The 12,814-nt window shown below is 47.9% G+C and overlaps 2 protein-coding genes across 3 annotated transcripts in view; one reads left to right on the forward strand and one right to left on the reverse strand.

The window, feature by feature from the left end:
• Positions 1–928: 928 nt before the first annotated feature.
• Positions 929–12,495, forward strand: Mekk1 (mitogen-activated protein kinase kinase kinase 4). Of its 2 annotated transcripts, none has more exons than XM_018017892.2 (8): positions 929–1,590; positions 6,785–6,985; positions 7,058–7,839; positions 7,902–8,175; positions 8,447–8,695; positions 8,754–11,466; positions 11,983–12,162; positions 12,235–12,495. In XM_018017892.2, the coding sequence occupies exons 1-8, from the start codon at positions 1,307–1,309 to the stop codon at positions 12,316–12,318; spliced, it is 4,767 nt and encodes a 1,588-aa protein (XP_017873381.1). In that variant the 5' UTR covers positions 929–1,306; the 3' UTR covers positions 12,319–12,495. The 2 variants fall into 2 exon arrangements, with proteins under 2 accessions (XP_017873381.1, XP_017873382.1); XM_018017893.2 differs by lacking the exon at positions 929–1,590 and adding an exon at positions 4,945–5,748.
• ChAT (Choline acetyltransferase) overlaps positions 12,481–12,814 on the reverse strand; it is a gene marked incomplete at its 5' end in the record, with an annotated part of 30,630 nt that continues 30,296 nt past the window's right edge. The window contains one exon of the mRNA XM_018019142.2: positions 12,481–12,792. The remainder of the gene's footprint in view (positions 12,793–12,814) is intronic.

The raw sequence follows: 12,814 nt of genomic DNA on the forward strand, positions 1-12,814 counted from the left end.
TATTTGAGTATTTTATATTTGAATAAATTGGACAAAGGTATCGGCCCCGAGAAGTGGGCTGGCAGCTGCCAAGTCACATTACGGCTCAATTATTGAGCTACAACTAATTTGTCGGGCAAACAGAATGGCCAGCTGACGTCGCTCAGTGTATTTGTGTGTGTATTTATTATGATTATTGGACACTAATGTAAGGTGTGTGACACCTGTGAAAAACAAACTGGTTATCAGTAGAAGCAGTCAAGGCTAACTCAAATATTGTTACACCTCTCGGGCGTCTATCTCATGGTATTTGCAGTGAATTCGATTTCATATTCTAATTTCATTAGGACCGGAAGATGTAATTAACAACTTTGATATATGATCGCCAGTGCGTACATCTCGAGCGGTTCAAACAAACGCGAAAGCAATGCAGCAAAAGGTCATTCGAAGGTGCAGGGTGCGTGCAACCAGGCATTTATCATGAATGGCTTACACAAACACTACACCTCCTATTCATGTTTCCATTGAAGTTTATGCCATGAGTTTATTTGATGCCATCTTCCAATTTAATTAAAATCATTTAATTAGCAGCTTTAATTTGAATACCAGTGCTTACACACCTGTATTGAAATAAATGCGCGCAAGTTTTATAGCAGACAGTCTTTTATCAGCTAATACACCATTTGTTTATATTAGTCTGGCAGCTCTCTCAACCCGTTCATATTCACACAAAACAATAACAAACTAATTGTTGCATTTTATAAATGACACGTCAGCCCATATTAAATATATGTTCGTGTTAGCTGTTATTCAATCGAAATTAATATATATATTCTTTACGTAGTCAATATTTAGCGTTCTTTTAATGTTGTTTTCTTAAATTTTGCGGTCAGCTGATGCGGTCACCGGTTGCATTTCTTATGAGGATTTTATGGCTAACAAAAAACGGCCACACCGTCAGTTAAGACCGCAATTTTGCCCAGGTGAGACGCGTCGTCGTTGTCACCTGATTGCCACGGTTAGTCGAAGGAAAAACTTTAAAATTTCGAATCAAAGCTTCCGTTATGTGCGCGCGTGTGCGTTGCTGCGCTGTGAAAGTACAAAATTTAAATAAATTCGATTAGCACCAGCGTGAGCAACAACAAAAGTGAAAAGAACGTGTGCTAATATATACATGAGTGTATGTGTATATATGTGACTTAGTGTATGTGTGTGTGTGTGTGCGTGCGTGTGTGAGTAGCACTGGCTGTGTATGTGTTGGTCGGCTGTTGAGAAATTCCAAGAAGACCGCAACCAATAATAACAACAGCAACAATAACAACAGAAAATGTCACACAATAGACGAAGAGTGCGCACTATTGAGTATCTCACGCAAATGTCAAATAAGGCGGTTTTGGGAACTCTGTCGGGAATATCGCCAACGGCGCCAGCGGTGGACTTGCCCGTAGATCCAGTTCCAGTTCCTTCTCCCGCTTCAACTACAGGCCCATCTCCTACTTTAGCTGCAGAGTCAGCAACAATAACAACACCAACGACTGCGGATCCACCAGCAACTCCAGTGCCGCCCGTTAGATTACGACGCGAGCACAATGTCGATGAGGATGTTGCAAGGTAAGCAGAAACGGGCACAACTCTGATTTTACGCTCTGTCGCTGCCGGCGTCGGGAAAAAAACCCAAAACATTTCTTGTCTTCTCTTATAACACACACACGCGTGCTGCTTACATGCTTGGAGAGTGGAATGTTCATGTAACAGTGTGTGAGTGCTCGCGTGCGCGCTCTCTCTCTCACCCTCTCTTTGCTCACACATTTCCCCCATTTTGACTGCCAAAACGTAAACAACGTGTTTCCAGCTACGTTTTTGTTGTATTTGCGTTTTTAACTTTTTATTACACCACGAACAAATTTTGTTACTGCAAAAAAGTGCAAGGCGGCAATAAAAATATAAATTTGACTTGAAACTCAAAACGCGATTCGGTTTATTTTTATTTTTATTTTTTTTTCTTCATTTTTTAAATATTGTTTTTGCCGAAAAATATGGCAATTATCATGCAAATACCAATACTGGGATACATGCATATACATATATGTATGTATGTATATAATGTAAGCATGCAAGTGTGTGTGTGTGTCGGCTCTCTTAAAATTGGTTCTTCCAAGATATTGCTGATAAGAAAAGTCATTTGTCTGATAAGACAACGTAAATATACATACGCATATGCATATCAGAGACCTTTATTTCTACCTTTTCCGCTACGGTTATTCATGCTCGAAGCATGTGTTGATATACAAATGTATTTACGCCTACATACATGAACATTTACATATATGTACATATACATGCATACATACATACATGTGTACATCTGTACATTCACCTCTAACCTCTGTTTATGTATATTATTTGATCTCTGAGCAGGACAACTAACTGTCATCACATCCGCCTTAGGCGGCTTTCACTGTTGATTCTCACATACATACGTACACACATAGTCATATACCATTATTTTGTTATTTGCGCCTGTGAGCCATGTTTCCTATGAAGATTTTCGCATGTCTTCTTTGCTTTTAGCACAAAATAAATGTCAAACATAAATTTTTTGTAAATCGTGAGTGTGCATGAGTGTGTGTGTGTGCGCTGAGTGGGGAGTCGCCTATCGAAATTTAGTGAAATTAATTTGTGCCTCCAGTCCCAGTTGTTCTTCTTCGCCTTCGTATACCAGTTTGCTGCACTGATGAAGGCAAGCACGGGGAGTGCCGTAGGGTATTGATATTAAAACGCGTTTAATACCTATAAACATGTGTGTGTGTGCGTGCGTGTATGTGTGCTTGTGTTTGTATACTCATATACACACATACGTGCGATTGCACATTCCGTTTTGTTAACCTCTTTCGTTATGCGTTTAGCTCAACTCGACGCAAAAGCCAATTCTGTTTTGAAATCGAATTCGCTTTCTTCTCATGTTACCGTATTGTCTTCTGTTTCCACTGGAATTCTCAATGGAATTTCTGTGCCTGTTAACTGTTCATTTGACAGCGAACACGTAACAGCTCACGTAGCCATTGCCGTCCATTGCCTCGGCCGGCTGTCTCTCACGATCAAAAAGGCCGCCGCCACGCATCTCATGCACTTGAACTTCAGATATATGTATGTTGTAAAAGCTCTCTTAAGCAGCATATGCATAGAAGAGGGTTGATAAGAGCGAGCAGCGATAGAGGAGAAGCTGCTGGCCTTCAATGTGAGCATTAGAGTGAGATGGCAGAAGTCCACTGACTTATAGCTGCCTCTCACTCTCACACACGCCCGCCCTAAGTCTTGCTCTGTGGAGCATAAAATCCTTTCCGCTGCTTAAAATAGCTTTTGGTTTCCATTTCTGCATACACTCACACGCACGCACTTATTGCTACACTCACATAATCACATACACATAATAACTGCCAAAATTTTAATTTCAAAATTGATTTCATGTTTACAAATTTTTCATCATAAATTTTACTAAACAAATACCGAATAGGGAAAAGGAGAGGCGTCGTCGATTGATTTGTATATATGTATGTAGTTGGTAAACTAAGTATGTTAAAAGATAAATATAGCTAATAAATTGATATATGCATACGTTTTTAAATAGCTCGGGTATTTTGCCACTGAAAAGACGGCATAAATTAAGTAAGAAGTTGATTTGAGTATAAAAAATGTTGTGCAATAAATTGGCGAGATCTATAATAATTATATTATAGTTGGTATGAGACTAAGAATTCCAACATGAATCAAAGCTTGCTAAGCCGATGAGTCTGTCTGTCGAGCATATTTAATTAACTTGTTTAACGAAATATTATGATGGCTGATTGATAACGTTTATTGAGGGGGGCATGATGGCGAAAAAATGGTTGATGTAATATCCATAAATAATTCATAAAACATAGGGTTACCTTTTTTTTTAATATAAAACATGAGAGATATACATAAATACATGATAAGGTGATTTGCAATTAGTACAGTGTATTGGAGGCTTGATATACCCCACAGCTGTTGCCGCGAGCACTTTACACAGATGCATACATATGTACATACTTATACCCATAACTGTGTGTGTGGACAAGTGTGTGCACACAATATTTTGTGCCTTGTCGCAGGTTAAACAGATTCCCAGACAGATTACTCATACGCCGTGTTATGCTATCGATTATTTGTGGACATAGATGCGTATCAATGGCTAACGCACAGTGGTTTACACCGCATATTATTGGCCACCTCACCTGATTTATTTACATAGAGAGACAAGCACTGGGGATATGTGCATCACACGCAGATTAAGTATACGCTGCGTTGGCTCCAAACGAGAACAGATTTTTGAATATATGTGTAAACATCGAGTGCTTGTTATTGAGTAAACTCGCTGCATTACTAAAATTTCATAACTCAATAAAGAATAATAAACACACAGAGACTAGCTATATTTCTGCTTGCTCGACTAGGAAATACCTAAGAATAACGCGCTTGATCTTTGCATGCAATACCACAAATAATAATTCAATTCATATATTAAAATAAACTCTTAAATGCTATAAACTTTATGTGACAAACTGTTTGCTAAACCGTATATTGCTCACTTCCGCTTCGCGTTGCCAATGTCTAAAGGGTATACCAGATGGCGGCATTCGCAAATGTGTGGCTCGGTTCGATCTACCGTTTGTTCGATCTTCTATTTGCCGACGCTAACATTTTGCACTTGTGTTCCACTTGCACTCTCTCAGCTTGGCTCTCTTCCGCTCTCTCTATCTCTCTGTCTCTTTGCTTGGCACTTGTGCTGCCACCCACTAATCTCACTCGCACTCGCCGTTCGTGTGGCCAACTACTCTTCCCCTCTCTGTCGCTCGCTCGCTTGGCCGCTCTCTCTGCTGTGGTTGTTCTCGCTGACAATTGGAATTGGATGACTCTTTTTTTCTTCTTCTGTTTTTGTGGGTTCCCTCGGCGATTAGTTTGTCGCGCTTGGCTGTGCGCTGCGGTCGCTGCTCGCTGTTTATATTCATAATATGCGGGTATATAGAATGCTCGTGCTCGCGCGCGTGTGTGTGTGCGTTAGTGTGAGTGTGTGTATGTACTAAATACACTGTATTGTCTCTGCGACTACATGGGGTAAATTTGTTGTTAAAGTGCTAATAAATTGACAGTCTGCCGCCGCATTTCAATTCGCACGACAATGGCCGCCGCATCAAGTGGTCGTCGCCTCAACTTCCAGCACGAAAGCAAAAGCAACAAAAATCAAGCACTGCGCTTTTCCAACTCTGTGTTTACCTTGTGAAATTCAGCAAACTCAACGCCTGCACGGTTATTAACTAAATACACATTAACCGTAATTCCGCATTGGACAAACTACAACATATCGATTGCTACGATCGTGCGACGGGCGGACAGACCCTCATTCGGCTGACGCACACTCATCAAAGCTCAAAGTTCTCCACGGTTGTTGTGACAAGTGCTACTCTGTTTCCCCTCTCTCTCTGTCTCTGTCTTTCTCTGTGTGAGTGCCTCTATTCGCATTCTTATCCAGGAAAGTTATCGCCGCACTCCCCCTATATGCATTAACTGCACAACTTAAATGTTGATCCCCGTTAATATTACAAATAATTGCCCCAAACTGTGTGAAACACAATAAAACTCAGTCGCGACGCGGAGAGCTCGCGTTTTATCAGTTCGAGTGACTGCTCAACTGTGCGCTGCTGCTAAAACTGTAATCAATATAATTAAAAACAAAATGCCGCGCAGAAAGTAAGTAAAATATAGAGTAGACAAATATATGAACATTAGAATTAAGTATTTTATAATTTGAAATGCAAAATATGAATTCAATAAGTGTGAATGAATTCTAATCATTGCAAATCACTAAGCAGGTATATAGGTTTTATTAAGATGTATGTAACCGACAGATAGAGGCAACACTATAAATTATACATTGAAGAACCATTGCTATATATGTATGTATATCCATCTGTCACTTTGCTCGGTTTGATCTAGAAGCCTATAGAAACTGGAGCAATCATGCCGGGTTTTCAGTGCAGTTCACGTTAAACGATGATTTGATAGAAGAAAAATCGATCAAAATCATAATGAATGAATATTATTCGGGTTATATGGCCTAAAGTAAACACAATATAATAATTATAGGTATATTTTACCTTCTTCTATTCCCACCAGAAATGGGAAAACAAAACTCATTTTCCTGAAAAATGCTTTAAAAAACATGAAAAATTTCCAGAAAGTCGTGTATTCAAGGAGAAGAGTCTCAGCTATTATATAATTTTCAAAATATATGCCTATATCATGATTCGGTCCAGCTTCCACTTTATAGGGTATACTTTTCCTCTCACATGTCTCTGTGACACCTGGCGAAGAGCGAAATTCATTTGCTCTGCTTTGCGCTTTGCATGATGAAATTCGCGTAGAGATTTTTGAGTCGGCAATCGTCAATCAAATGTCGAGCATTAGATATGGACGGACATACATATGCATATAAATCAGAACGGCAATGGAATTAAAGCATAATTATAGGCGTGACATGCTGGCTGTCTGCTGCAGAGCGCAGTGCTGGATAGATAAAAGCGGAGCGATAAGATAGCATTTCACTTCCGCCTACCTGCCCAAACGTAGCTTAAATATGGTGCAAATATATGGGATATATATGAACGTGATATTTGCTTGGTTTATCGTCGATTAGTGCTGCAATTAAATTAGAACTAACTCTTGGCCTTAGATAACTAAACCCGCATCCCTCTTTCTATCCCTCTCTCTCTCGCTCTGTTTGCAGAGTGGAATTCCGCGTGAAGCAAACGTCTTCACGGCCCATGCCCATGTCAACTGCACGCATTGGCACGCTGGAGGAGGATCTGCATCCGGACGATGAGCTGGCGGCACACTACGAAGCATTCGGCACCACGCCCCCGCGCACCCGCCTGAAGATCAAGACCCGGGACTGGGAACGCAAGCAGAAGTGTACTATTGTCGATAGGTGAGTGGAGTCCAGGAGTCCTGGGTAGACATTCAGCCCATCATTCATCTATGTCTCATCCTCGTCCCACAGCTCTACAGATGCACCGGCCAGCGTGGGGGGCACGCCCAAGAAGGGCATGACAAGGATGGCGCGCTCCCGAGTGCTGCGCCGCAACACCATGGACTGCGCCCTGCTCAACGAGATGTTCGTCAACGAGGAGGGCAAACGGACGGACAAGCGGATGCAGTCCATCCTGCGCGACTCGGAGCGCGAGATGAAGAACTCGCTGGCATCCACAATGATTGTGCCGCCGCGTGGCAACAGCTTCCACGAGGGCGCCCATCCGCTGGAGTCGCTGGACAAGATAATGCCACTCAACTCGGATGAGCCAGCTGGCGCGCCCTTACGCATTGCCTCCAAGGTGGTGGAGAGCTGCAATCGCTATCGCTGTGTGTCCTCGCGGCCCATTGGCTGTCGATCGTCGGCGCCGCCGCTGGCCTTTACGCCTCAGCTGCCGGCGCTGCGGACGGACGGCAAGCCGACGCCAGGCCTCAGCAAGCGCAAGGAATTCCACGAGACGTTCGCCAATCTGATCAAGCTGGGCAGCGTGGATAGGCAGGACGGCAAGCTGTCGCAGGAGGAGCACACGTGGCAAACGGAGCTGAAGGATCTCATCTGGCTGGAGCTGCAGGCCTGGCAGGCCGATCGCACCGTCGAGCAGCAGGACAAATATCTATACGATGCCCGTCAGGGCGTCTCCGATCTGCTCCATCAGATCATCAGCTACAAGTTCCAGCCGCCCTACAGGCGTGAGCCCAGCCTGCTCAGCCTGGACAGTGGCATACACTCGGACGCCAATTCCAATGCCAGCTGTGAGTAAAGCTTAGCTAACCATAAATCCGTCAGATCTCTGATTGTCTTCTCCACCTGACAGCCCCCTTGCCCAGCAAACTGTGCCAGGGCTGCATGTCGCTGTACTGCAAGGACTGCATGGAGCGGCAGGAGCTGGCGCTGCGTGAGGTCGAGGACTTGCTGACGCGTCTGGAGGCCGCCGAGGCTCTTTACCCGTCGTCCCAGGCCATGGGTGCCCTGCATCCCATATACAAGTCGCAGAGCTTTGTGGGTCGCATCAAGGCCATGTGCCTGTGGTACAACATTACCAAGCAGAACAAGCTCAAGCTGAGCATTCTCGGCCGGATTCTGGCACGGTGAGGAAAGGGAGAAGAGGAGCAGTTAGCTTTGTCTGTGTTTGTTTGTCCGTCTCTATGGAGTCCCTAAGCTTGTGTACACCATATCCTGGCTCAAGCTCTAATCTCTGAGCAACAGCCAGCCATTCGCCTAGTCCTAATAATATCGATAACTCAGTGATATCGATTAATATGTGCATAAGTAAGAGCATATGTATAGTATGGGGTATGTCCTGGTCAGGCAGTTGCTTCCAATGTAAGACACACACCTAATGGCTTCATTCCTGTACAGGCTGCAAGACGAGAAGTTCTCCTGGCCGGTGCAGACATCGTACATGGGCTCGGACAGTGGCAACTCGTCGTCCTCAGGCGTGGACAACGATGATTCGGCGGTCAATTCATTGGACTCGTCGAAGCCGCCCAGCGTGGCAGGCATTGGGCCGGCGGCACGCCGAGGCTGCGGCAACATGTCCTGTGCCCGAGTGCAGTTCATGCTGAACGATTCGACCCACGTGCCAGGCGAAAGCTCCAGCAGCAATGAGTAGGTGCACAGCAGCAGAGGCTGAAGCGTCCGAGCTAATCCTTTTAATGCTTTGCAGGTCCACCTCGACGGAGGTCAGCCAGCTGTCCAACGAGCTGCCAGGGGGGCAACTGCGCAAGGGCTCCATGCACGACATCAACATCTTCAGCGTGGAGCCACTGGGCACTTCGAGCAACGATGGCGAGCAGGTCTCGGGGCTGTATCGCAAGTTCATCGAGAACGTGCTGAAGTGCCGGGGATTGGCCAAGTCGTTGGCCTTCCTCCATCAGCTGCACACTGTGGCGCTCTACAAGGCGCACATTGCCCTGGAGAGGCCAGGCGCCGAGGATTTGGAGGACTTTGAGCTGGATACGGAGATCATTGAGCAGGACGTGCCGCGCATGGATCCGCAGATTAGCCGCGAGCAGATCATCGAGCTGCGCACCTACGGCTACTGGAGCGAGGAGGCGCAGTCAATCAATCTGCCCTCGTACATTCCCACATTTGTGTTCCTCAGCGGCATCCCGTTGCAGTTTATGCACGAGTTCTTGCGCATGCGCCTCGAGACGCGTCCGGTGCGGCCCAATCCACTCAGCCTGGAGCAGCTAATGAAGGAGCTGCGCGAAGGCTTGACCCTGGCCTTGACGCATCGCGAGCGCTACCAGCGCCACATCACCACAGCCCTGGCCGAGAATGAGACGGAGCTGGACAGCTACATCAACATCCTCAACCAGTACGATGCGACGGTGCGCAAGACCTTCGAGCTGTACATGGACTACATCGACCAGCTGGTGCTGGTCGCCGTGCCGGAGACCAATCAGAAGTCGGTGCTGGAGAAGGAGTGGATGTTCACCAAGCTGATCAGTCCCATGATCAAGGGCATGCACACGGTTGCCTCCCAGAAATTCTGCAACATCATCAGCAAGCTGCTGTGCAGCATTTCGAAGCGCCTGGTGCAGCGCTCCGAGGAGCTGGACGAACAGATAGCCAGCACGGCGCACAGCAACGACAGCGAGGAGCTCAAGTGGCAGCTGCTCACCATTTGCCGCGAGACACAGGCGCTGCTGACCGTCGAGCGGGAGCGCTCCATCAAGGTGCTCTTCTTTGCGAAGACCTTCTGCCGGGACGTGGAGACGACAGACTTCCACCGGGAGCACTACGAGCACGACGTGGCCAATCAGCAGCACGACTTCATCTGCTCGGACGTGAAGGCCGCATTCAAGCTGCTGCAGCAGGATGTGCTCGAGGTGCGCAACAAGCTGACGGGCATCATCAAGGGCGTGCAGCAGCGCTGCTGCCTCAACAACCTGCTCGAGCTGGACGAGCAGGACCGGCTGGCGGTGCTGTCGCGCACGCGCGAGATTCTCCACCAGGGCTACAAGTTCGGCTTCGAGTACCACAAGGACGTGATACGGCTGTTCGAGCAGCGCATCATGGGCCAAAAGGATAGCGGGCACACGGTTGACCTGGCCTTGGGCATCATTGCGTTCGCCAAGATGTGGATGCAGTTCGTCATGGAGCGCTGTGAGCGGGGCCGGGGCATGCGCCCACGCTGGGCCTCCCAGGGCTTGGAGTTCCTAATGCTGGCCTGCGATCTGCAGATCACCCAGCATCTGGACGATCGACAGTTCGAGGAGCTGAAGCAGCAAATGGACCGCTGCATATCGCACGTGATTGGCATCACCTCGGAGCCGGAGAAGGTGGCGCGCAAGAAGGCATCGCCGCGCACCCGCAAGACATCCTCGCCAGCGACCAGCCGATCGAGGACACCCACCCGCACCCCGATGTCGGCGGGCGTCATAGTGAATCCCAACACGCCGCCGCTGCAGTCGCCGCAGTACAACAAGCTGCTGCATCCCCAGTTCAGCCTGAAGGAGGAGCTACTGCAGCAGAACTCGGCCGCCTACAGTTCCGTCGACAGCGGCGACTTTGTGGAGGCGCCACATGGCCCGGCCAACGGGGAGCTGCGTCTCCTAGTGCCGCAGACGCCGCCCATTTCCAAGGGCAGCAGCCCCAGCTCCGCATCGACACCGCTGGCGTCGCGGCAGGAGCGAGTGCGCGATGCTGTCAATCGCCTGGATCTAGATCTGGAGGAGCATCTGCGCGAGCGTCGACTCATTGGCCAGGTGAAGGCGCTCAACTCGTGCGACAAGGTCCAAATCCGAGCACGCAGCGTGCACTTCCGCTGGCATCGCGGCATCAAGATTGGCCAGGGACGGTTCGGCAAGGTCTACACGGCGGTCAATAACAACACCGGGGAGCTGATGGCCATGAAGGAGATTGCCATTCAACCGGGCGAGACACGCGCCCTCAAGAATGTCGCCGAGGAGCTGAAGATTCTGGAGGGCATCAAGCACAAGAACCTTGTGCGCTACTATGGCATCGAGGTGCACCGCGAGGAGCTGCTCATCTTCATGGAGCTCTGCTCAGAGGGCACACTCGAATCCCTGGTGGAGGTGACGGGCAGTCTGCCCGAGGCGCTCTCGCGCCGCTTCACGGCCCAGCTGCTTTCGGGCGTCGCTGAGCTGCACAAGCACGGCATCGTCCATCGGGACATCAAGACGGCGAACATCTTCCTCGTGGATGGCAGCAACAGCCTCAAGTTGGGCGACTTTGGCTCCGCGGTCAAGATCCAGGCCCACACCACGGTGCCCGGCGAGCTGCAAGGCTACGTAGGCACCCAGGCCTACATGGCGCCAGAGGTGTTTACCAAGACGAACAGCGATGGCCATGGTCGCGCCGCCGATATCTGGTCGGTGGGCTGTGTTGTGGTCGAGATGGCCTCCGGCAAGGTGAGTGCGCGGGGCTCGGGGCTCGGGGCTCGGGAGCTACTGATAAGAAGATAAGCAGATAAGCGGCACTGGTTGACCACCAAAACTATTCGGAACCGGAATGAGCTATCGCACAACAATTGATCAAATGGTTCGACCGCTTCGTGAGTTGGCCAATGGAATGGCAATGAGAATTGTGCTGTGACTCAGTTGCTGATTGACTGAGTGATTGATAGAGTGACTAAATGATTGACAGATGCAACTGCTTTATAGCATATTGATATACAATCACTGGCTGATATATCAATAGACTAATAGACTGAGTTACTCAGTGACAAGGGATTGACTGACTCATTAGCAGACGGACTGAGAAGGGGTAGATTGACAGCAAAATAGATTGACTGATCGATTGATTGAAAACTAGAGTATTTCGTTCAGCTAGTCTCGCTTGATCTACTCTCAGTGCCAAAGTATTATGAATGATGTCAACTGCGTTGAGTATTATTTTATAGATTGTTTATCTCTTGCATCTTGCAGCGACCCTGGGCACAGTTCGATTCAAACTTCCAAATCATGTTCAAAGTGGGCATGGGCGAGAAGCCGCAGGCGCCGGATACGCTGTCCCAGGAGGGCCACGAGTTCATCGACTGCTGCCTGCAGCACGATCCCAAAAAGCGTCTCTCGGCCATAATGCTGCTCGAGCTGAACTTTTGCAAGGTAAGTCTATATGCATATATATCATCTGACGGGCGAAGCTAACTAGTCTCGATGTCTCCCTCTCAATTGCAGTCTGGCCGGGACGAGGAGGGCAACAGCGAGCAGCTGCAGGCGCAGATGCGAGGATCGTTTCGACGCAACATGGCGCAGAGCTAATTCAGTTCACCTGTTCACCTTTGCATGTGTTGTGTGCTGTGTACGATATGTATGTGTATGTGTATGTGTATGTGTACGTGTAACCGTATAATTAATGTGAAGACGACCAAAGGTCCAATTGCGCCTAGTTTTATTATCGGACAATAAATATACCCAATGAAATATCTAAATAAAAAACCTTTGCGAATGCAGTATTCGCAATATATTTATTAAGAAACTGTTACAGTAGCCGGCTGGCAAATGCTCTACCCTACGTTTATCCAGCGTAATTCGGGTACGCGGTGTCGATGTCGGGTGTTTCCACGGTGGTCGGCACATTAGGTGGCGGTGGAACCTCACCTTCGCCACCACCGTTACCTATGCCGTTGGGTGGTGTTGGCGCCGCTGTTGGAATGGGTGGCACCGTCTGTGCCTGGATCAGCGGCGCAGCGCAAAGCAGGAATGCCAGGCAAAGGCTCAGCAGCAAATGGAGAACTGCAAATTGAAGAAATCCTTT

The sequence above is a fragment of the Drosophila arizonae genome, chromosome 2, assembly GCF_054131065.1.
Source record: "Drosophila arizonae isolate 15081-1271.41 chromosome 2, UAZ_ARI_1.0, whole genome shotgun sequence".
Lineage (NCBI taxonomy): Eukaryota > Metazoa > Arthropoda > Insecta > Diptera > Drosophilidae > Drosophila > Drosophila arizonae.